The sequence below is a fragment of the Barbus barbus genome (genome assembly GCF_936440315.1).
Source record: "Barbus barbus genome assembly, chromosome: 6".
NCBI classification, from domain to species: domain Eukaryota; kingdom Metazoa; phylum Chordata; class Actinopteri; order Cypriniformes; family Cyprinidae; genus Barbus; species Barbus barbus.
The window spans coordinates 23417708-23443522 of record NC_136734.1 but is presented as its reverse complement, the minus strand read 5'-3'; the positions used below and the strand labels follow the sequence as shown (position 1 = coordinate 23443522).

The 25815-nt window shown below is 36.6% G+C and overlaps 1 protein-coding gene and 1 pseudogene across 2 annotated transcripts in view; one reads left to right on the top strand and one right to left on the bottom strand.

Moving 5' to 3' along the window:
- LOC306870744 (transmembrane protein 8B-like) overlaps positions 1-18327 on the top strand; it is a gene marked incomplete at both ends in the record, with an annotated part of 118208 nt that extends 99881 nt beyond the window's left edge. Inside the window, 7 exons of the mRNA XM_079418167.1 lie at positions 3633-3729; positions 6376-6499; positions 7575-7717; positions 10000-10178; positions 10666-10812; positions 12321-12437; positions 17992-18327. Of these exons, the coding sequence (XP_079274293.1) occupies positions 3633-3729; positions 6376-6499; positions 7575-7717; positions 10000-10178; positions 10666-10812; positions 12321-12437; positions 17992-18327 (1143 nt within the window). The remainder of the gene's footprint in view (positions 1-3632; positions 3730-6375; positions 6500-7574; positions 7718-9999; positions 10179-10665; positions 10813-12320; positions 12438-17991) is intronic.
- Positions 18328-21577: 3250 nt separating this feature from the next.
- Positions 21578-25469, bottom strand: LOC306870743 (glutathione hydrolase 6-like; annotated as a pseudogene). The gene is made up of 3 exons: positions 25317-25469; positions 25111-25219; positions 21578-22809 (listed from the first exon to the last, which is right to left on the bottom strand). The product of its transcript is annotated as a glutathione hydrolase 6-like (transcript).
- Between the last annotated feature and the right edge of the window lie 346 nt (positions 25470-25815).

The following is a 25815-nucleotide window of genomic DNA, read 5'->3' as shown; positions in this document are numbered from 1 at the left end:
TGTTTTTATACAGCAGTTTAATAAACAGGAAATTAAATATCAAGTAAGTTACATTTTAGACCATTGCTAGTTATTTTGTCTGTTTTTGCTCTGCCAATGAAAATAGCTTCAGACAAAGTCACAGCATAGCTGTTGCATGAAAAGCAATGGTAGTGTTTTATTACGCAACGAATCAGCAATTTTAAAAATGAATCAGTGTGTATGATTCAGTGACTCACTCATAAAGATGTATTTTATTTCTAAAATAATTTGTGTTTCTAAACAAGTTAGTATGATATTTGCTAAATACATCTTATTGATCTTGTGCAAACAATTAATCAATGAATATGTTTAATTTAACTTTTTTTGGCTTGTTATTTTTTATCAAAATATCAGACTTCTCATTCAGATCTGCCTCCATCCAAATAACAACTGACAAACTGAACCCCTACAATTGTTTGTCTTTTTTTGATAATCCGTTTCACATTGATGTACGTCATAATAACACAAAAGAAAAGATCAGTAAAGCTCAACGAGTATGCTTCCAAACAGCCACAATCTTTATAATGAATAAAAAAAATGCATTCTATCCCAGTTATTGGCAGAATATTCATTCTTAACAGCAAACACTGCTCATCATTGCTTCTCCTACTTCTGCAATCAATTCTTTCCACTCATCAGGTGTTGCCCTGTCTAATGAATGCCAATACTGTGGTAGATGTGGCTTTTACATTTGACAGCAGTCGTGTCAACCGTTTTGTGGTCACTACAGTTTTGAAATGCATGGATGAAACTTTTGTGGGCTGTTAATTTTTAAACCGTCTTGAATGACAGCCAAGATCTGCCTTGAGTGGTCATCCGTCATTGTTAAAAACTTACATCCCTGATTGGAGTCTGGTCTGAGGCCAGCTCAACACAGGTGCTTGGCCCAGCATTGACATTAAAGCACTTCACGCTGAATATTGAGTAAAAGAGAAGCCAGGAAATTTCAGTTGATGTTGTACTGCTTACTAAAAACACTGGCTCGAAAAAAGTCTGTGGTTGAGACGCTCTTGGTTCATTTAGATTACATGGTTGCTGACAGTCCTATGACACAGACAGTGGCTCTTGTTCTTTATTTTCTATTTTCTACAGCTGTCAGGCCTTATGCAGGAAGAGACAATGCCAGAGATTTACAATGATGGATGCCTAAAGCTTGCTAAAACAGACAGAAATTCTCAGTATATGATTATTTTGTATGTAGTTAATTTTAAATTATAATATGCATAGATAATGTGTGTCATTGTATATACACTACCTGGCCAGTTGTTTAGGATTGGATCATTATTGCAAATAACATGTTTCCGGCAAGATGTAGTTTTTGCAATGATTCTTTTAGCCCTAACAGATAACGTACGTAGCTTTTCACTTCTTAAACAACCACGTCATATTCAAGGATGACAATACCAAGAGTCCTCAGACTCGTGAAATAGTAGTTTACTATACAGTTTATTGACAGTGCATAGTAAATTGCACTGTCAAGGTCCATAAATGTACGAAAAGCAGAATAGTCAGAATAGTCCATCTGCTATCAGTGGTTCAATCTGAATTTTATGAAGTGACGTGAATACTTTTTGTACGCAAAGAAAATAAAAATGACAACATTTATTCAATAATTTGTCTCCTCTCTGTCTCTCTGTGTCAGCGTAGCACCATTTTGAAAAGCATCCGATGGATGCAAAGAGCGTCAGCCTCAATGCATGGATATGTATTGTACGTTTATTTACGCTGATTTGAACGGAAACAGCGTATCCATGCGTTGCTGATGACAGAGAATAGCATACGTTCTTTGCATCCATCGGATGCTTTTCAAAATGGCGCTACACTGACACAGAGAGACAGAGAGGAGACAAATGATTGAATAAATGTTATTTTCTTTGCGTACAAAAAGTGTTCTTGTCGCTTCATAAAATTCAGATTGAACCACTGATGGCAGATGGACTATTCTGATGATGCTTTTCGTACTTTTATGGACCTTGACAGTGCAATTTACTATGCAGTCAATGGGACAGTCACAAGCCTCCTGGTTTTCATCCAAAATATCTTAAATTGTGTTCCGAGGACGAACGAAGCTTTTACGGGCTTGGAACAACATGGAGGTAAGTGATTAATGTCAAAATTTTCATTTTAGGGTGGAGTATCCCTTTAAGTAAATTTTACTGCTACTGCTCTGTATAATTTATTTGTTATTGTCGAGTAAAATCTACTTGCCAAAGTTAAGTAAGTTGAACAAAGAAAATAAGTAACTTTAGCTTGGCCAGTAAAAGTTGGACTAATTTTTACTTAGTCAAAGCTTACTTGGCATTACTTTGATGTTACTTAATGTAGCATTGAATTAAACCATGCTTTTAAAGGGTATGTGTTAGAAACATCTAAGTAAATAATACAATAGATATCATGTAGTCACCATATAGTATCTACATATTTTGTAATTCAGCACTTCAAAACTTGGTTTAACTTAATTTTATAACATTTATATTTAAGCTTTAATTTGTACAAGCTTGAATATAGTACTAATATAGAATTTGCTTTTTTTTTTTATTATTGACTGAACTAACGTTTAATTTAGAAATGACATAGTAGCCTATTTACTTCACCACAGAATCATTTTTATTGGGTATGCCAAAATTAAGGATAAAAGAATTGTTGCAAAAAATACAACATGCCAGAAACATATTTATCACTACAATACTAATTCAATCTTACAATTTACAATTTGCTTACTTAAATCTAGATGGTGACTTTTTTTGACCATGCAGTGTATGTATGTGTATATATACACAGATTACACCGTATATACATATCATAATATTCTAATCATATATAAAATAATTATTATTTGTAAATAAATAAATAAATACCACCTGCCTGTTTCTACAAGTTCAGTTCTGTTTGGTGAATCCTGAAATTATACACTTCACCTGTTTACATTGCACTATACTTTTCACTCTGTCATACATTTTAGAAATTCAGACCCTTGAGCACTATTTTCTTGTGGGGTCCAGATTAAAGAGTAAAGGTTGAGATTTTAGAGCCCCCAGAGGACATGTTTTTATAATGGTTTCTTTAGGGTTCAGATAGCACCAAGAACATGACATGTAATTGAATTATTAGCCTATCATTGCTATCCGACTGCTTGCTGTCATAAAATGTAATGGATAACTCTGATTAGTCAGAGAACATGATACTTTGCTTCAAAGTGTTATTTTTCCCCTCTCTCTCACCCACAATTTGTGCATGTGTGAGAGATTGCTAATTTGCCTCATGTCCTGGATTCGCTTATTCATCAGGCCTCTCTGTATTATTTATGAACGGGGTGAAAGACAAGGGCGAACATCTTTATTTTCAGATGTCTGTGGATAAGGGGCTTGCCAAGGGAGATGATTGGCCTTTCGCTCATCTACAAAGAACCTCTTTTCCTTTGATATTTCTATGAAATTATCACATCTCCAACGGTTAAATCACAGCCTTCTCCTTTGCCTGCCAAACCCTCATTTGACCCGCTTTGTGTCATCCACTGTCTATGTTTCAAAGTAACTTGTTAATTAACTTTGATGTTCACTTATCTTTAACACGATTCAACCCTATTTTGTCTTTTTTTTCCCCCACTCCAGTCTTCAGTGAGAGGAGAGAATATTACGATCTTTGGCTGCCTGAATCATGGGATGCCGCTGTCCCTTCACGACAACACGTCAGTCTCATGTGAATCTGGTAGGACAGTCTATGATTTAATCTAAGAGGAAGCTCATTAAGCCATATGTAGTCTGTATCTTCACCATCACATTTTTAAAGGGGTCATCGGATGCCCATTTTCCACAAGTTGATATGATTCTTTAGGGTCTTAATGAAAAGTCTGTAACATAGTTTGGTTAAAAGTTTTCAATGGTAGCGTAAAAAACACCTTTTTAAAAAACAGCTCTTGTCAGAGCAAAAAGTTTTGTAGCATTTTCCTTTAAATGCAAATGAGCTCTGCTGACTCCGCCCCTTTCTTCCGAGACGCTCTTCTACTCACTTGTTCTGTAGGTGAAGCTGGATCATGAATGATTCGTGCAAACATAGACACATTTAGGTAGATCAGGGCGCATTCCCTTCAGAAACAAACATAATCCTCTGCGTCTTCCGTGGCTCAGATGTCTGGAGTAAATGATAACGGCTATATTCATTTTTATATCCAACAACAAAACGCCTCAATCGCTTAATCTGAGACATTCTTGTCTTCCCCTGCACTGGAGTCGATAAATGGCGGACGGATGACAGCTCACTCAGGGCGGGTCTAAGGTAAGACGGTCTTATCAATCAACTATCGTAGGAGTGGCCTGTGCAGAACTACGTCATTCTGACTAAGAATCTCAGAACAGCCTGATTTGAGAAAGGGGATTTTAAAATAGGGATTTAAAAAAAACACTGGGTGGAAGTGTACACACACTTCCAACACACATTTGTGTTCAAAAAACTTATAACGTGAATTTTGCATCCGAAGACCCCTTTAAATATTGTTTGCAATTTTAATAAAAAAGGAATGCTAAAATATAATAGTAAAAACTTTTATTTTTACTATTAAAACATAAATAACAATAATAATTGTTATGTCACCATACGGTATATAGTGAAAAATTATTAAATGAGCAAATATATAGCTATAGTGGTATATTTTTTTGTAAAAATATTGATAATATACACTACATTGCCAATTGTATTGGGTCACCCCCTTCTAATGAACAGGTTTGACTAGTAATTTCTATGAGTACAAATCTTAATGTTTAAGCATATAATGATATTCTTGTGAATTGTGTGCTTCTAATTTTATAGCAACAGTTTGGACAGGACCCTTTACTATTCTAACATGACAGTGCCTCTGTGTATAAGGCACGGTTCAAGAAGACATGATTGATTCAGTCAGTGTGGAAGAACTTGACTAGTCTGCAGAAAGCCAAGTCCTGATCAGGGGCGGAGCCAGACGATGTAAACATTCGGGGCTTAGCCCAAACCTAGGGGGGTCCGGGGGCATGCTCCCCCGTGGAGATTTTTTCCCAATTACGTCAGCTAAATGCACTATTTTTCAGGCTGTTTGAGATAATCGAATGCCTAAAAATCTATACACTATCTGGGAAAATGATGATAGTTACTCAGTAAAAAAAAAAAAAAAATTCAATATAAATTCAAATTCATACAAGCTGAGTGATGACGTCATTTTTGCCACGCTCACCTTCGCGCTCGTGCGGACGCGTGGAGTACCGTCCGACACCACGCACGGTAATAGAGCTTTTGTTTAATTTTTTGCCGCTCCTGTCAGAAAGACTGAGAGGAAATGAAACAAAGTTGAAGTTATTTTAAAAAACCTAAAAGATTCGGGGCTTTTGACAAAACATTCGGGGCTTAAGCCCAATTAGCCACCCCCCCCGCTCCGCCACTGGTCCTGATCCCAGCTGAACACCTCTGGTGTGACTTTAAATGCAGACCTTGAGCCAAAAACTCATCACCAAACACCAATGACTTGTACATAAGGCTACTGTCATTTTAGACACGATGGAAATACAATTTTTATATACATGAATTGTGTTTCCATCTTTGTTGCCATAGTTTTGTTAGTGCCTTTTTCTGTTCTAAAGAAGAGGGTGTCCCAACACTTTTGTCCTTATAGTGTCTATATAAGTCATTGGTGTTTGGTGCTGAGTTTTTGCAGTTAAAAATAACTGCATTGACTATGTACAGATAAGTGCAACGGTAATATGTATTATGTTTATTGTTCTTTAATTCTAACATTATAACATGAATTGCACTGAAACTGTTATACAGTTGAATTTATTTATACCATAGTCCAGGGCTAAGTAGGACTAATTTTCAGCCCTGGAGTTTCAAGCCTTAGCCCATTTTTATTTATTTATTTATTTTTTGTGCTGGCCTTTTCAGTGCCTCCTTTGTGCTTTCTATTATCCATTTTTTTTATCTATTATTGTTTGCTCACACATCTCCAACAACAACTTTTTTGAGCTAGTTGCAGCTGTCAGGGAAGTCAACAGATAATTACGTCATCATTATTTTATAGCGAACAAAAAAAATGAAGGGACAGAGCTTTTTTTTGGAAACAATTCAGGTGAGACAAAGCAAGATGTCACCATTTCAATGCAAATGCAACATAAATTGCATCACATTGTTGCAGGTGAGATGTGGTAAACTTGCTTCTACCACATGAATTTTCTTTTATGGTCCATTTTATGATTGAGCACATCACTCAGATATGCACTTAGCAGGGTTTTCTTAAGAATGATCACAATAATAATTGTGAGTTAAGTCATAGCTAATGGTGGCACTAAGTTTTGTCTTGTCCTTTACCTGTTTGTGCTCTTTCTTTATTAGAATCAGTTTCAGGATTTCATCTCTCCATTAACACCACCGCAAATATCACCAAGCTGAGGATTCCCTACCCGCAAACGGGCACATGGTATCTGAGCCTGCAATCCCTGTGTGCCACTGAACACGGGTGAGCACATTTATATGTCTTTCTGTTTGTGTTTCTGCACTAAATTATCAGACTGCAGTTGCTGCGAAAAGGATGTAAAATATTCATAGCACTCCATGTATTTACCTTCTTCAACATTTAGCAACATTCAGCATGTGAACTGGGGGATGTTTCCTATTTGCTGCTCTGAAATACAGTACTTGTGAAACAATTCACTTCTATGTTTACCTAGACTCTCGTAACCTTACTATATCTCATTCAAAATGAAAATGAATTCAGACAGTGAGAGTTCATGTTAAGTTTGATATCTTCATTCAAAATTGCACACAGAGGCTATACAGTATGTATTTTCACACTACCATGGAGATTATAGCATCAGGTTCGACTTATATTCACATCTCATATTATCTTAAAGCAAGAGTTCGCCCGAATGCAGGTTCTGTTATCATTTACTCACCTTCATGTTGTTCCAAACTTTTTCTTTCTTCCACTGAACACAAAAGGAGTTATTTACAAAGATGTGCTGCTTTATATTTTCTATGAAAATACAATGAGGAGTTCAACTTCAAGAAAAGGACACAAAAGCACCATAAAAATATTGTAAATACATAGTTGTCTATATTATATATTGTGTTTTTGCTGCTTTGTACATTGCCTATTTGTATATTTGTATATTATTCTTGTATTATCTGTGTCCTGTCCTGTTGCTGTCTTTCTGTTGCACTGTGGAGCTTCTGTCACTACAACAAATTCCTTGTATGTGGAAACATACTTGGCCAATAAAACTCATTCTGATTCTGATTCTGATCCAAATATTGATCTATGCAACTTGTGAACTATAATTCTTGTGAAGCCATGTTATAGCTGTGTGTGAGAAACACAGAAGAGAACATCTCTAATTTTGGTCTGTTTCTCACACAAAACTTGAAAGCTTTTGCAACCCTAAAAGCTTCAGTCCACATTTATTGTGACTGCAAATTCAGAATTCTCAGAATGTTCAAAGAAATTTCATACTGTTCATTCTTGGTATTTTCCTAAAAGCTTATATTTGACATTTCACATTTTTCTGGTCATCTACATGTTCTTGTACATGCAGGTTTGAGATGTGTACTAATGTAACAGCTGAGGTGTACCTTCGCTCTTACCTGACCCCCTGCGTCAATGACTGTGGCACCTATGGCCAGTGCAAACTCCTGCGGACCAATAACTACCTGTATGCTGCATGCGAGTGTAAAGCAGGTGAGCACCCAAAGTCTTTCTTAACCCATGTGTTCTCTTTCTAAAATGATTGGTGTAACTTAGTCATATTTTTAACCCTAAAACAGGCAAGAGTGGACAATGATCAGCAAAAAAAACAATTTAACGTCACTTTTTAAATCATCTGAACTTAAGTAAAATATATGCAAAGGAATTTTTGTAATATTTTATATATTTTGGATTTTATGAGTACATGTTGGTGTACGTGATGGCTAGGTCAAACTGACAAAAAAAAAAAAAAGCACAGAAAAATACAGGTTTCACATTCCAGGTTTTAAAGGCAGAGAAATTTAAGAATGGAAGGCAGCATTCGTTTGATCTGAAACTTATTTGTTTATTGTTTTTTAAAATTAATTTTTAACTTGTAATTTATTTTAGCCTGAATTATTAGCATCCATTACTCCAGTCCTTCCGAAATCATTCCAATATGCTGATTTAGTGCTCAAGAATCATTTCTTATTATTGGTGTTGAAAACAGTTGTTAAATTCAAAATTTATAATTATTTGTTCTATTTATTTAAAATAGAAATCTTTTGTAACATTATAAATGTTTTTACTGTGTTCTTGCTGAAAATAAAAATCAATCAATCAATCAATCAATCTTACTGACCTAAAAACTGAAAGGTAATGCATTTTCTTCATAATGCTAAAATTTAAATTTGTTTTGTTTTGTTTTGCCAATAATCAACTCATGCACTTGCCATATTAGAAATATTAGATGTAATTATGTGTCATAAATCAAAAGTGGCGCCAAAATCCCCCAGTAGTCCTTAGACGTGGTGTGCAGGACAATTTTTGGTTCCTATTCTTATAATGTGACACATGTGCTTGAAAACTCCTTGAAACTTTATCTTTCAGGAAAATAAAGGAGCAGGAATTCTGTGTCATTTAATTAAGTGAACAAATCTATCCTCCCTCCCCAGAGTGTTATCACCCTTGTGCTTAATATGATGATAATCGCAGTAATATTTTATAATTCCATTTATTATTTTTCTCCTCTGCTGTCAGATGCCAATCAAAGTTAATTGTCATGTTAAATGCTTCAATTACACATGTGCCAATCATGTTGCTGTATAACTGTGAGATCACAAATCAAGTGGTTTTTAATTAGAGGACATTTGATGATCCTGAGAAATATGCTAATCACAACCTCTCAATTACAGCGCCATTATAAAGCTCTGGTACCTCGTTTCCCCTCTCCCCCTGGATTCTTACCCATAGTTTCTTTTGTCATTAGCATAGACAAATTTACCCTTTTAATGAATGATTTCTGGCAAACAGCTGAGTGCTCTGATTCAGCACGCATGCAAAGCTCTTCTCTGTTCTCGAGTGTCTGGTAAAGCTCAATTGACCGTCTTTGTCGACACTCAGCGAGACTTCAATCACGACATGCCTTTGAGGATTTTTGTTTGTGGTTTGGCTAATTAAGGCTTCGCAATCAGAGAGATTTGTTGTATGTTTTCTAGCATTTTCTATGAGAGGTTAGAGGTGCGGTACATCTATTTCCTTCATGGTGTTTATATAACAGTAGGTTGCCCGAATCCAATCTATATTTATGAAGCTGTTTACAACAGCTGACAGATGAGGAACAGAATGTGTGTGTGAACGAGGAAGAAAGTACATGTGTATTTTTGTGATGTTTTTTTTTCTTTGTTAGCTACATGCATTGCCAATGTATGCGTTTTATTATTTTGTTTTTTGCTTGCTTAGTTTGCTTTGGGGATATGGACAGGAGTATATTGTGCATACACTACCTTTCAAAAACTACAGTTAAAACAGTAATATTATGAAATATTATTACTATTTAGAATAGCTGTTTTCTGTTTGAATATATTTTACAATGTAATTTATTCCTGTAATGGCAAAGCTGAAATTTCAGCATCTTCATATTATTGTAGAAAGCATCATGCAGGATTTTTTCCCCAGGATTCTTTAATGAAAAGTAAGTTCAAATGAATTTTTGATCAATAATGAGTCCTTACTTCAAAATAAATAAATAAATAAATCTTACTAACCCCAAACTTTTGAACAGTAGTGTACCTGCTTTGAAAGAAATGGAGCATCCAAAAATGAAAATGCAGTCATCATTTGCTCAAATCCAGGTCATTCCAAACGATGACATGTTTTGCATGTTCATTTTCCATGTAATTACAGTGAACTGGGACTGAAGTTTTCTAGATTTATGTTTAAAACTGTATCTTTCTGGTTCATTTTGAGTCCAGATTACGACCATTTTGGTTAGTAATGCGTGTGTGCTTTTCTAGGTTGGGATGGCTGGGGTTGCACGGACAACACAGAGGCTTACTCATACAGCTTCCAGCTGCTCTCAACTCTCCTTCTGTGCCTCAGCAACCTCATGTTCGTCCCACCTGTGACCATCGCCATCCGCAGTCATTACCTGCTGGAGGCATCTGTCTATATTTTCACCATGTTCTTTTCCACTGTGAGTTTGAAGATATCAAAAATATACCAAAATGGGGGAATAGCATAAACATTTCAGTTACTACTACTTGCATGTTGACATTAACAGGTAATATTCTTCTGCTTTCATGAATCATCTGAAATTAAACAAAGATATGTACAGTTTCAAACATAATAAAAATGCATAATTCTTACTTGATGAGGTATGTTCAAAGCCGTTGTAACTTGTAAATCAATTTAATGGACCAGAACTGGAACTAACTGTTGTATGATTTATATTTTATACTAGACTTGCATTCTATTCCAGTTTTGAACAAATATACCTAATTAATGTAATAAGTGCTTGAAGACCTGCTGACTATCTCACAAACCCATCATGAGCCCTAATTCGGCATATCAGTGGCAGCTGAAGTATGGCGATTACAGTCAAGAACCAGTGACATGTCAGAGTGTCATATTTTATTCATGCCTCCTCTGACCTTTTGTTTTCTTCTTTCACCCCTGAACAGTTTTATCATGCCTGTGACCAGCCAGGCATTGTGGTCTTCTGCATCATGGAGTATGACGTGCTGCAGTTCTGTGACTTCCTCGGCTCGCTCATGTCTGTATGGGTCACCGTTATCGCCATGGCCAGACTCAAATCCATTATCAAACAGGTAAAAAATCACTCGGATGCAAAATCAGAGCAAATTTAATTTCCATAAACCTTGTGGTTCTTCACCCTGTGCCTCCAAATGTTTTGTAAGTGTGGCTAATATTCAAATTGAATGTGTTTGCATTAAACAAAGAAGAAAAACATCAAACCAAACTTAATCTTATACTACCATTCAAAACTTTGGGGTGAGTATGATTTTTAAAGCAATTCATTTAAATTAATTTAAATAATCTTTTGTTCAGCAAGGTAAGAAAGTGACAGTAAAGAATTATATAATGTCATAAATGATTGCTATTTTAAATAAATACTGTTCTTTTGAACTTTATATTCATTAAAGAATCCTGAAAAAATGTATCACAGTTTCTAGAAAAATATTAAGCAGCAACACTGTTTTCAACATTGATAGTAATAATAAATGTTTCTAGAGCACCAAATCAGCATTAGAATGATTTCTGAACAATCAGGTGACACTGAAGACTGAAGTTAAAGCTGCTGAAAATTCAGAATAAATTACGGTTTAAAATTTATAAAACAAATGGAAAAATATTTCAGAATATTACTGATTTACTGTGTTTTATATTAAATGAATGCAGCCTTGATGAGCATAAGAGACTCCTTTCAAACGCATTACAAATATTACCGACCTAAAACTTTTGAAAAGTAGTGTGCACATGCCCAAAATTCTCTTTTTAGGGCCACTGTATATAAGAACCACAATCTCATAGTTAAAATTACATACGAAAGCCCTTGAGCCCAGAAATGCTGTATATTTCTTGTGTCATCAATTTCTATAAATTCATTTTGTGTGATTCATGGAGGCCAGTAGTTTTTCATGGACTTTATTGCCAAGAAAAGAGCTTTCCAAGATGTGCAAGAGAGCAGAAATTTTGTCCACCTCAGTAAAGCGCTTACACAGAGTATAAATATACGAATGTCAGCAGTCTGTCATCTGCTGTCATAATGATGGTGACATTTCGCTGTGGAGCTGAGTAAATATAGGTGGACACTTATATAGGTGTGTGCATACTCTCTGTAGTTCAGTCTTCAGCCGCTCAACTGCAGAGGGAAAGAGTGAGATTTAAGAAAGTTGCCCACGGAGGACAGTAAGAATGTGATTAACTTTATGTTTGAGTAATTTAGAATCAGAAAAATAAAGTGAGTGGACTGCTGTTTGTGATGGAAGCGTCTAATGAAAAGAACAAGAAAAAATAGCTCTCCTCTAGGGAGAACGCTTCTATATGTGTTAGGTGATTGCGTGGGTTTTGCTGAGTGCTGCAGTTTGCAGACACTAATCAAATCACCCATGTCACAACAGTTCTGAACTTTAGGAGGGAAGGAAAGAGAGTGAGAGAGACATTTTTAGCACCACCACTCTTTACTTACAGTCTGTCTGACAGAGGGTGGCCAATGCAAGATGGCCCTAATTGGACTGGGGATGCACTATCGCCTCTAGACATGAGTTGTCGATGTTTGGACTAATATTTTTCCTCTTTGCCGCTCTCTTACCAGGTGCTGTACTTGCTGGGTGCAATGGCTCTGTCAATGGCCTTACAGCTGGACCGCCATGGCCTGTGGAACCTGCTGGGCCCCAGTCTTTTCGCTTTAGGCATCATGGCCATCGCCTGGGTAAGTAGCATTGTGCACATGCATAGATTCCATGTGTTTAGGACTGTAATGCATCCTTATTAAATGTTTAATATATCAATAAATCATGCCAGAATGGATTTGAGTTCTGTGGCTCAGAGCATAAAAAATTAACAGATGTTGGCGTTGTGGTTGCAAGATAGAGGCATTGCTCTTTGTCACAAGTGATTGTTAAATACGTTTTTGTCTTCTAAACCTACACCTGCTGAAACTCCTGGTGTAAACCAGCCAAAAGCTGGTGTGCTGAACTTTAATAGTTTGGTTTAAGTTGGTCTTAGCTGGTCTTCCAGCCTGGCCAAGCAGGTCATTAAATAGTTTAACCGGATAGCCAGTTGGTCTCCTAGCTGGTCTAGTCGGTCTTCCAGCTTGGCCAAGTAGGTTTTAAGCTGCCAGTTGATCTCCCAGCTGGCTTATCGATGCCTTGGTTTAGACTTGTCTTCAACTGTTCTGACTGTGCCTAGACTGGACAGCTAGTTGGTCCCCCAGCTGGTTTAAGCAGGTCTTAGCTGGTTTAAGCTTGTCTTGAGCTGGTCTTAGCCGGACTAGTCCCAAAATCCTTTTAAAACTAGCCAACAGACCAGCAAAACCAACTTTTGCTGGTTTAAGATATTTTTTTTTCAATGGGAAAAACAAAGCTTTTCAGTTTTGTAAGTGGATAAAATAAATTTTATGATTGTTTGTAAATGTAATGAAAACATCGTATTATAAGGCAATGTGCCTGTGTGTCCAAAAATAACCTTGTTCTTTCAGTCTGATGGATCTGGCAGTTAAATGCCAGTGCTATTTTTTTCTTTGGCTGTTGAGTGACAACAAAGAACCTTTTCAATATCTATAATTTATGAAGGCATTTCACATTACCTGGTCCAGCATGCACCCCCTCGTTCAAAGCTGCATTTATCTATGCATTAGCATGGTGTGGCATTAAAAGTTTTTCTGTTCTGTCAGTATTAGAGACGCCCTTGCTGTTCCATTACCAGGCAGCTTGTACTTTATGCTAATTCCTCAAGCGACCACACTGCTTTCCTGAAGTGAGATGATAATGGGTGTTGGACAAGGAAAAGTCTTTGCCAGAGCCTCTGGCAAATTACAGTTGAGTGTGAGAAGCACGTCCTCCCTTGAGTCGAATGTGCTTCTGGATATATACATGCAGAGAGAAGAGGAGCCAATGAAGTTCTACTGCAGCTACAAAGATATACTGTATTGAGTGAGAGAGAAATTATGAGAGAATAGCAAACGTTCAACAAGACTACGGCAAGCAGAGATCATTTTGAAAGACAAGAGTACAGATTACTCTAATTCTGTCTAAAATTCATTGAATGTGACATTGACTGTCAAATACACGTCTATCATCTCCATGGCACATAATGGCTTTGTAGTTAAAACATGTCAGTTGACACCTCTATTTCAAAGCTCCTCAAGCCTACGCAAACAAAGTACAAAGCATCCCACTGTGTGATTCTCACATCCATTTTAGCACTGAGGATAAAGCTACAATTTATCAAGCTTTTAACATACATCCACACAATTTGTTTATAGTGCAGTTGATCATTATCTATTGTGATCATCTTGTAGTGGTTTTGGGCTCTGCATTCTGAATGTACAACAAAAGCTTAAATTAGAGCAAGCAAAAAGTGATTTTCTTTGAACTTCTTTGCTGGTAAAACATCTATGTGTTGAATCACCCAATAATAAAATGACATTCTGTAGTTTTGTCTCATATTCATCTTTTAATCATATTTGTTAATGTCTTGACTCCACAGCCAACAGAGCAATTTTGACTTTACTGTTCCAATACTTTTGGAGGGCAAATTTTATTTTATTTATATTTTGCTTAAATTGATTTTTGTTTTAGTTTTAGTAATTTTAGTACTTCAACTCATATAATTTCAGTTAATAAATAATACAAAAATTAATTAATCAATTAATAATTAATAAAACAGAACCTTTTTTTTTTCATTTTTCATTGTTTTCATCTATTCATACTCATTTATTCAGCTTTACTTCAATTAAGAATCTAAGATCTTTAACAGTTTTATTTAACAGTGACAACTGTGATGATTTACTGTTGCTTGGATACATTTTATTTTTTTCAGAATACATGAATATTTTTGGGGAAATGGGGAAAGATACTCTTTGGCCAGATGGTGTAATTTCGGCATCTACCAACAGGGGCTACTGTAACTGAACCATGCTAACTAGTTTCTAACTTCTATTCTGTGCTGTGAATATACTGCCTGAGCTTCTTGCATGGCACAGCATCTCACAGACAGAATGATAAATAACTGCTGAACACAAACAATTATGCTGAGTAGTTTGTGGGCTAATAATACATTTTGCTTTGCATTTCAATGCTTCAGAAGCATGCTAACCAGATTTGAGGCGCGAAGCACCATGTTTCAGCTTGTGTCCAGGAATCATTGATTCAAGCGCATAGCATAATCTCAAGGCATATCCTGCTTGACTGATGAATTCTTTATACATATATTAAAGCATATCCCTCAGAGGTGGTTAAATAAGTGTGATTCATCTCAGGAGCAGCCTGTACTGTTTAAGGATGTGGTTAGGACCGTGGGTGTTGGATTCCAACCCCACTGTCAAAACAGCAGCCTTACAATGGGACATATAAATGACAATCAATTTCAATGTAAGTCAAAAGAACAAATGGGAGTCGAGCACATTTTGAGAATAATCCTCATCAATAAATAGCATGCGACATGAAGACCAGGACATCTGAGGTTTGCTGTGATGTGCACCAGTATGAAGAGTTGTTTTGCTGTTGTGTGGTTGGGTTGGTTCAGACTAGGCCCATCAGTTAATTTAGAGCTCATCCATTTTCCATTCTGTCCTTTTACAACATTCACCTGTTATGCGCCTGGAGATTAATGAGTGAGGAAATGTTGACAGAGGGCAGGATGTTTCTTTCTCCGAATGGTTTAAGCTGTAGAACTCATTATAAACTCATAATGATACTGATATTTGCATACACTGTAAAAATGTTTTGTCATCGGTCTAAATGAACTGTTTTTATTAATTATTTTGTTATTATGTATTACTGCATTTGTTTGTATTAGGTATTTAATATGACTGAATAAATGTGATTATAGGTTACACCAAAGAAAGTAAGTTTTAAGGGTCAGCACAGGTAGAAATACCACCATAATAACAATAATAACAAATGCACATTTTCAGCAAGTATGAATAAATAAATAAATAAATAATAGAAAAGATTAGTTTTATTTATTTTTTATGTAGTGTACAAATCAAGAAAAATATGCCTTTGTTACATTAAGGACTACTTCAACATGACCATTAATGTAGCAGTAGTAGTAATAATAATCATGGATAGGTTATTATCACTGTAAAAGAGAACAGTGAATGTGAGGATTGATTCTACCTCTTCGGTATATTCAAAGACCAAACTTTAATAAAAGAAATGGGTGTTGGCATAAATCGCAGGTTGAATCACCGCTGAACTGTCCTCAGGAATATCCATCAAATGCATTTTTGACAGAAATGCATGTAAAATAACTGTCAAGGCCATTTGAGCAGTAAATTCAATAAACTTGCACAATCGGCGTAAGAAAGGATTCAGTGAGTGCTCTTTCCAATGTATGGAAATGACAAAATATACATAATGGCTTTGAAGGCTTTCCAGGACATTTTCAGATAAGGATCTTCTGAAGTATGTGACTGTAATGTGACAAGAAATAAGGACAAGAAATGGAATTCCTCAGCAGTTATAAAGTTTTGCAAACTTTAGTAACTTCGGTTTTGAAATTGCACAGGAAGCCGGCAAAAGCTGGAGTCGAATCAGTAATCAGAGGGAATATGCAATGTCTCGGAGGACCCACACCTTTCTTTATGCAGGAGAAATGCAATTGAGTCGTCAGCAGTCACCTGAGTGTGTGTTTGATTGACTGCTGCACATGCTTGACGGCGGTAACAATGTAGAATCATGAGATTTAAAACATCCCGGCCATTTCGGGCCCCTGCTTTCAATCCTGTGGCTTGTTATACTGTCATAGGATATTAAACATCGGCTTTGAATGTGTGCTAGAGCTCCCATTGTATATTCCCTCAGCTGCACAGGACGGTTTTTCACAGTTAAAATTCATGCCATGGCTATAAAATTGTAACCTGGGGCAAAGTTCTAGTCTACATGTCGTCAACCAGTGGAACATTATAATTGAAATGTCAAGACAGACAGAGAGAAAAGCATAGCATTTCATTCTCTCTGCACTGTCAGGACAGGAGGAAGGTTAATAATGACTTGGAGAACATCTATAGGTGGTAGAGCAAATCTGATGGACACAAACTAGTGACAACTGTGCAAAAGAGCTTCTCCAGTTCTAACCGTAGAGTTTACATTTGTTAATCTGTGTTTCACATCTGTTAAACAGTATTTCTCTACTCTCAGCTGGTAGATTAATACCGTGTAATGGCATTAGTAGGAGCATGAGCGGTGTGAAGAGTGTTTGGTGTGAAGTGTGGGAGGACAAAGTGCTTTACAGTCTTCATAAATATCAGGATCCCTACAAGCTGGAGAATTGAATTCCTATGAAGTCTGTAAATTGTATGTCCAACTTTATAACTGTTTGCATTTGGATCCAGCTCAAATAGCAGCAGCTCGTGTATATTAGAGAATATTTATGGGTCTGCAGAAGCATCATGGGCATTAAATCTAATGGGGCGAGCTCAGATATCTGAGCCAGCTGGATTTTAAGAATTGTTATGTTGCACCATTATTGTAAGTACTAAAAAGGGTGTTTTAAATACTGTTAAAACATTACAGTTGTAACCTTGAATTTTGATTTGTTTTCCATACTGGCTGTTAAGTTCCATTGCAAATGTGTTTTGGTTATTAAATACTAATTAAATATTAGGTCAAGATTCATTGTGAATGCTAACAGCAATGTGAAATTAAACGTTTGAGTTTTTGCTACACTTAGACTGGGTTAAATCAAGTTACCTAACCTATTTCTGCCACATTAAAAAAGAAAGCTATACAAGTGTTATATTTCTGACAAAAAGTCGAAATGATGGCAGCTGGAATGATGAGACAAAGCGTCATAAATGTGACAAAGTATAAATTCTGACATAAAAAGTTTAAATTATGGAAGTCGAAAGAAATAAAAAGTCACAATATATACATTTTTAACTCATAATTTCAACCTTTTTTCTCATAATTATGACTTAGTGTCTCAATTAAACTTGTCATAATCATGTTTAAGTTAAGTAGTGGAAGAAATGGGCTTCCAGAAGTGTGTTCAGCTACTGGCCCAGATAAATAATTTTATGTACAGTACAATCTCAGTTTTAAATTTACTTTTCAAAAGTTTTTAAATGAGTTTTAAAGAAAAACAGTAATACTGTTAACTGTACTTCATTGGTTCAGTCTTTGAGACGACCACAATCGGTGAACTTGATGATACCCAGTTGGTTCGTGTGTCTTATTAATTCATGCATCTTTCTCATGCGTTTCAGACCATGCTGATTTATTCATGACTGACTGTGTCTCCCGCTTTGTGCTCTTCAGACTGTGCGCACCATCCGCCGGCGCCGCTGTTACCCGCCGACCTGGAAGCGCTGGGTCTTTTTCCTGTTCCCTGGCACCACCATTGCTACATCAGCGGTGGCCTTATACGCCTTCGTGGAGACGGAGGAGAACTACTTCTACATCCACAGCATCTGGCATATGCTCATCGCCGGGAGCGTCGGCTTCCTTCTACCGCCACGTGCCAAACCTGACGTGAAAGTCACTCCCCTGAAGCGGCGGCGAGGCTGCGGTTACCAGCTCTGTGTGAACGAGCACGAGGAGATGGGACTGGTGGACCCAGCGATCATTACCATCAACAGCATATGCACCAGCTGATGATGCTTAGCAACATGGACTTTTAGTTGCCTTTCTTCTCCTTCCTTTGGATTATAAAAACACGGAAAACAAAGCCAGAGAACTTACTGATGCACTGTAAATAACTTTTGACCGAAACACACAGACATACACACGCACTTGCATATACTGTACATACAAGTTTTTGTCATCGTTATTTGGATTACTATTATCGTTAATAATATGGTTCGCATTGTTAGTATCTGGGAATGGTTTGTGTCAGTACAGCGATGCACTTTTATTAGTGCATTATTTAAACCGTCTGAGCTGATTTTTCTGCTGCTATTGACAGTGACTGTAAAATTGAAAAATGTGTCATGTAATTTATTCATTGTTTTCTGGCACTCAGATGACCAAATGTTTTATTGTGTTTAGAGGATGCAAAGGAAGAACATTACGTGGATGTATCAAGGGCACTGCTTTTTTAGTTTTCTTTCTAAACATCTTTTGCACTGAGACACAAAAAATGTGATACTGTACATTTTTTAAATATTATGATCCAGTCACAATGTGTACATGTATAGTATAGTTGTTTTCAGTGGAATGTCTGATTGTACTTTGGATTGCATTGTATTGCCTTTGCAGCATAATTGATTGTCGATTTATAGAGGGTTTAGGAAAGTGTCCATTGCCAAGACCAGGTTTTAATACGAAACCTCAGATAAATAACCTCATTTTTCCTGTTGTATTTACCTAGAGGATCAGAGGGAGACATTTTAAAGCAAAAGCAAACGATAAAGCAAATAAACGTTTTATTTTTTCGGTATCAAATCAGATTCTTTATTTGGCTAGGTGCAAAAAAGTAATGTGTTACTACTTGAAATTGGCACACCAGACTACTCTCATACTCTGATATATTGAAGAGATGAGAAACCGCAAGCAGGGGCCTCTGAGATTCAAAACCCATTTTTAAATAAATAATTTCCTCCTAATTTCATATCATGACATCATCCTCTGTATGTCATTTGTTATGAGGATGTGTGTCTTAAAGTTCCTGGCATATGCGCTCTCATATCACACAGCTTAAGGACTGTTTTTCTGTCATGACATGACATTGATATTCTTCTGTCATATCTTCCTTTGACTGGGGATGAACCATGTGTCATGCTACTTGTTAATGAATAATTATCATCCTTCTCCAAACTAAACCCTAGTGTGCTCATTGTATACTGTGCCCTCCCACATCCACAAACAAATCAAGGCCTCTCTAAACTTGATCTTGTGTGATTTAGCGTTTTGTGTTGATATTCAGCTTTTTGCCGATGGGCACTGTGCTCATTTCTCCTCACATAACATATTCGCTAAGGCTCTGTCATGTGTCGGAGCAATCTTTTGCAATTTTTCTAGTCAAAATGGGAATGGATGAGAGATGTCACGCTGAAATGGGGGGACACGGTGAGATTGGCTGCAGTTTCTAGATGGCAAGTAGGTAAACGATTTAGGCCTCTGAGCTAATGAAAACCATTTATTTCACTCATTTAAAATCAGTTTTGATTCACAAAATGCCCTTTAACTCTGCCACAATTTGCAGTGTAATTAGGACATGGTATAAAAATTATGATCTAATCCATGCGCTTTCAGTAAATGTCTAAGTATCTGTATAGCAATGGAAGTGGCTCAGCTGGAGACTGGACTGACAGCAGCATTGCAAATGGAAGGAGCAGCGTAACGTGTTTTAATTAAGATATGCATATGAATTTGTTTGCAGCCACTGAGGGCAAAATGACAGGACATGAATTAGTCCAATGAATAAGCGACACTTAAGCCTGACACCCACTCTGACACATGAAGTGTAGTGCAGTTGAACAGGAAACATGGCCAGAAAAACTGTAAAACATTTTAATGCAATCAATTCAACACATACAGTAGGAATAAAGTCATTTTAAACATTTCAACAGTGAAATACGTAAAAGTGTAGTGCATTTCTATTCATCATTTACATTTTATTAGACATGCATGTTATTCAAGTCTTGCATTTTTGGCATCAGTGCATTTTATAGTATGTATATAGAGGAATCATCAAAACCTGCTGGTTTGCCACATGTTTTGTGCATTCCACACCTTGTGTGCTGTTATGATATAGAAAATACTGGTTTTAAAAGCAGCATAGTATTTAAATTTTCTTGGTGGGAATTAACTTACAGTTGACACACCTACATAATAAGCTGGTCTAGCAAAAAGTATTTAAAACAAAAAATGAACACAATAATGACAGATTCTGAAACAATAATTGGGGAGTCTTGATGTATTCTGCTCATAATTCCTGGCTCACAACCCAGAGGATGAGGGGAAGAGCAAAGGAACTTAAATAAAAACTGACAGTGCAGCAAATCAGCACAAAGACAGACAGACCACCAGATATTTTTTTACAATCACAAAATGTGCTTCAGCAACAGTGAGATATTTTGCATCGGCACAAAATATTCACCTATTGTAATCTGAACAAAAAAAAGATGAAAAAAAACCACTCACATCGTAACTATTTTTAACCTAATTGGTGGTGAATTCGTGTGAATTCTTATTCACATATTTTCATAGGCTGTATTTATACTCCACCTACAGTTTGGGGGGTGGCCCTTCACCCCACACCCCTCCCATCTCAAAATCATACATATATGATTCACATCGTATAAATTCATACAAAACTGTTGCCGCATAAAATAAGTATGTTTTCTTATTAGATTTAACAAACAAAAGCATTTTGTCCCACAAATTATAAAAATCTCACATTAATTAATCTAAATAATCACATAATTCTGTCATCAGCAATTCGAGAAACAAATAAACTTCACATACACATACTAGTCAAGAATTTTTTTAAAAAGTACAGAAAACTACATAAAAACATTGGTAACTGACCTTTTTCAAAATAACGTTATAAAGCAGCAGTCCTTCACTCATCAGGTTCATCAAATTGATTAACCTGTTAGGGTTTGTGCGCACTGCACAGGCTATGATTCACAAGATTAACATTTAGGATATAACTTCACTGGGGAGAAAAAACAGTATTAATAATTTTTTTTTTTTTAAATAATTAAAAGACGGTCTCTTATAACACCAGTAAACTGTTTTTGCACAAACAAAAATTACATTCACATACTGTACAGGTCATTCCCAGTATTGTGAGGCTGGACATAATGTAAGTCGTGGAGTGTGAGTGGAACGCTCTTAAAGTGCGTGAAGTATTTTTTTTTTACATGATGTGTCATTTGAGTCCAGATCTTTCTTTGCATTAGTATCCATCAGGATGGACCTCAATAGCAGGAGCTCCGTAAGATCTTACATGTTCTGCATACACTCGCAGCAGCATGGACAAAAAGCAATCTGAACACTCGCCCACCTCCTCTAAAGGCCCGTCTTCCTCTGAAAACAACCGGAAGACACCAGAGCTGTTTGTGACACCAGAAACACAGCCAGACAGAGACCCGGAACCCCCCTGATCTATATGGAGCAGAGGGCTGCTCATAGTCTCATGAGCAGACAGTCCAACGTCAGCCAAGTTTCTCAGCATAACCACAGAATGAAGCAGGGCAGAAAGCCCTCCGGTTACGGCAACAAACTGCTTCTCGTCCGGATCATCCACCCCATCTTCAGTTATACTTAGCACTAGAGGAAAACTAAAATAATGCTCCTGAGTAAATGTCTGAGGTAAAGTCATTGAGAATCACTCCGCTACTTGGTAAGTATTGCCCGGATCCCCACGTGCTGTTGAGCGAGGTGGAGATTACTTTGAAATTGCCGTGACTATCGAGGATCCCTACATGACTGCTTGTGGTATTTAATGTGAACATCTCTCTCTGACTTGTGTTGAAAAATTAATTCGCCAAATTTAGGAGGGCATTATAAGAGGCAAAGGCATTACTGAGATCTCCTTGGCTCGGAAAAGTGAGGTTTTGCTCTCTGACTCTATCTAATATATTGGATACCATTCTACCTGTGAGCTGGTTGGGGGCTGAAAGAATGCTGTATTTCTCCTCTGCCACGATAAGGGGCTCATTGATTTCTTCGCCGCTGGCCTGAGCGGCAGCAAGGAAAGCCGCGGTCTCTCTGCTTCAGAAATGTCTTGAGCCAATTTTGCGGCAAGGTTTTCCGGGAAATGGGAGCTATTTAGACTGACGCTCAGCAAAAGTTCTGATAGATTCCGGTTGGCAACATGCTCACCCTCTGATTTCACACGGCTGGTTGTATCGCAGAACAGATCGCACAGTCTTGACTGGAGTATTTTGTCCTTGTGGGTTTCTAAAGCCCTGGAGAGGATTCCATCGATAAGGAAACCCTCTTTAGCGAGTTTTGTGGTGCCCTCGAAAAGTCGACTCCATTCTAATTGCCCGTATTTGGAATGCAGCAGTCGAAGGCCCTGCAATAATGAGGGCACACCAAACGTAGGCCGCTTCTGTGAGGTGTCATGTATCGCTTTAAATGATCTTGTAGTATGATTGTACAAAATAGCAGAAAACACTCCACCTTGAAGAAAAGGGAAACACGAATGAATCATTCAGCAGCCTCAAAAAGTAGGCCTAGTTAATGCTTTTAGTAACCTTGTGAAAGGCAAATGCGGTGCTAATTAGTTGTAGATATTAACAACAAACAGTATGCATTTGAGAGTCTAAACTGCTCAAATATTCATGTGGAAGTGATTTTTTATTGCTAATGGGCTTTTTCCATGCTTAATTTCTATAACCTTTCATAAACATTATTTTACATCTAAAGAGACAGTCTTAAAAACCACTCGCTAAAACCATTTGAAATGCATAACACTTCAACAAAAATTGCTCATGGTATTTTTAGAGAATTACACTCAATACTGCAAGTTAAACATTAAAACTGCGGATTTCAGGAAATTACATAATGCATCAGACAAAGCTAGAAATCACCGATAAATCTCAAAATCAATTATGAATGCTAATAATACTAGCATTGTTGTATTTGAGACCAACTCATTCAAGTCCAAGTGAAGAGTTTATTTACAAAAACCAATAAATGCGACTTAAAAAAAATTATTGCCGTGCATTATTCTCCACAGCTATAGCGCGATCTGAACCCTAAACACGTTTTGTACAAAAAAGCCGGCATTGTCCACTTTCAAGGCATCACAAGTTCACGTTTCACTGCAGAAGCTGACAAGCGCTCTTGTTGTTTGTGAAAAGAAGTCGATAAGTGCATTTTGGCAAATCAGCGCGTTGTATTCGGGTCAGATGACAAGGCTGCTTTCACTTTGAAAAGACGTGCTAGCTGAGAGCAGTGTTGCCAATTTAGCAATTTTGTTGCTAAATTTAGTAACTTTTCAGACTACCCTAGCAATTTTTTCTTTCAAAAGCACCTAGCAACAAATTTAGTTATATTTAAAATTGATTTGGCAACTTTTAGCAATTGATAAGTGAATGATAAAAAGGAAAATTTACCATTTAAATTACACAAAAAGAGAAAACCAAAGATGCCTGGTAGTACGCACATCATGTGAATTAAGTTAGCTGATATTTGCAATGGTTTCATTTAATTATAATAGAAATAAAATAATTTAGTCATTTAAAAATGGTTCAATTATGAAACACTTTGTTAGTAGCTTGTTGTGATTGTTGATGGCACACTGTAAGAAAAATATCTAGACAAATGGAAAAGGTATTAGTAATTTTCCAGGACATTATACGTTATCCGTTATCTGCTGTAACCCGAGAACACAAAATACAATGCGTAATTAAAAATGCAGGTAAAAAACCTGTGGAAAAAGCAATCCTAATCTTATTAACATAGCCTAGTAGATTGTGCCCTATTTTACTGACTTTTCCTAGAGTCTAGCACACTAACTTTTAATACACTATTTAAAACTATAACTGTTCAGAATGTGTAGTTTTACTTGTTTACTAGCTTATAAAAAAAACTTAAATTGTAATCGTTCCAAAATGTGTTTTCAAAAATGTTATGTATTTAAAAACAGTTATTTACATTTAAATATATTATGCATTTATATAATTTCACAATCAAATCTAAATCAACATGTATAACATTTTTTTTTTTTTTGCTGAGATTTGATGCAGTGACATCATAATGTCAGTTAACAACTTTTAGCAACAAAACCTTCCTTCAGCAACTTGAAGGAAAAATTGTTGGCAACGCTGGCTGAGAGGAATTTCTGTGATATCTTCAGGGCGTAAAAGGAAAATAAAAGCTGAAACTTTTTCACGGAGACTAGCAAAAGCAGCACATTACAATGGTGAGGCAAAAGCCCCATGTATTGCGTTTGCCAGGCATCTTCATTGTCATCTGAGTGTTTTTTAAACTCTAAAACATGAAATGTGGAGTTATCCGCTTTTGCTATAAAACAAAGTTTTAGTATGTAAAAAACCATACTTTCAATTAACTTTAATTTTGTAAATGACCTGTATTTGTTTAAGTTATTACTACTTAATCAAAACAACCCAACTGCAGCTTGATTGATATTACTTGGAATGCACAAAAAAATTGGATTTCTGAAAATAAATAAAAAATTCAAGAGTTATCGGTTTTTGCAAACAAACTTTTCAAGTCAAGACCAAGACCATGTTTGAGTCAATGCCGAGTCCACAGGTTCATGGTTTTATCATGGACTCAGAACCATGTGGACTTATTCTTGACTCTGACTTGACAATTTTCTGGTCTCGGTCTCGGTCTGGTCTCAACTACAACACTGAAAATTGTACTTTTTGTTTTATCCAACCAAGACTGTGGCACTGAAACATTTGATTTGTAGAAGTGAAGTGATGAAAAGTGCATGGTACTATTACTGACCTAATCCAGCAGTGTGTGGATGAACAACTCCTAGGCAGAGTAAAGCAGCAATCCCTGCATCGACCACATTCCCTCTCTCCTGAAGAAGCTCCTTACCAAGAACAGCTTGCTATAAGTCACACAGGAGACATTAAATATGTTTATGGATTTTCTGCCACAATGCACATATTTGTTTGTATTATAATTATTAATGGAAGGAGTCTTGCCAGAGTATGTGATGATGGCAGCATTGTGGTACCACGATTGACTGTGCTCATGAGTGTGACTATCATGATCATCTCCGTCTTTGTGGTCGTGGTCATGGCCATTGTGGTCACCATCATCTTGATGGTGCTCGTGATGGTGTTTGTGGTCTTCATCTTCATCGAACTGTGGTTGGACTTATTACTTGTAAACATTTTTTTGTGATTGCTGCTTTAAAATTTATTTGGCATGAAAACATTAAAAGAGCATTTTTAAATAATTATATATTACATTAATTGTTAAAGAAAATGCATCGCAACTCTCCACTGGCAAGAATATCTTTAAGCGACATAACACTGACAACATTTATACCGGAATCTACTCTGCTAGCGACGCGACGCGGCAAAACTTGAAAGCGACTGGGTTGGATAAGCTGCTACTGCAGGTACTCGGCGAGTTTGTAGTGTCGCGTCGCGTTTTTTCAGGCTAGATTGAGCAGCAAAAAAACAAATAGAAGCCACG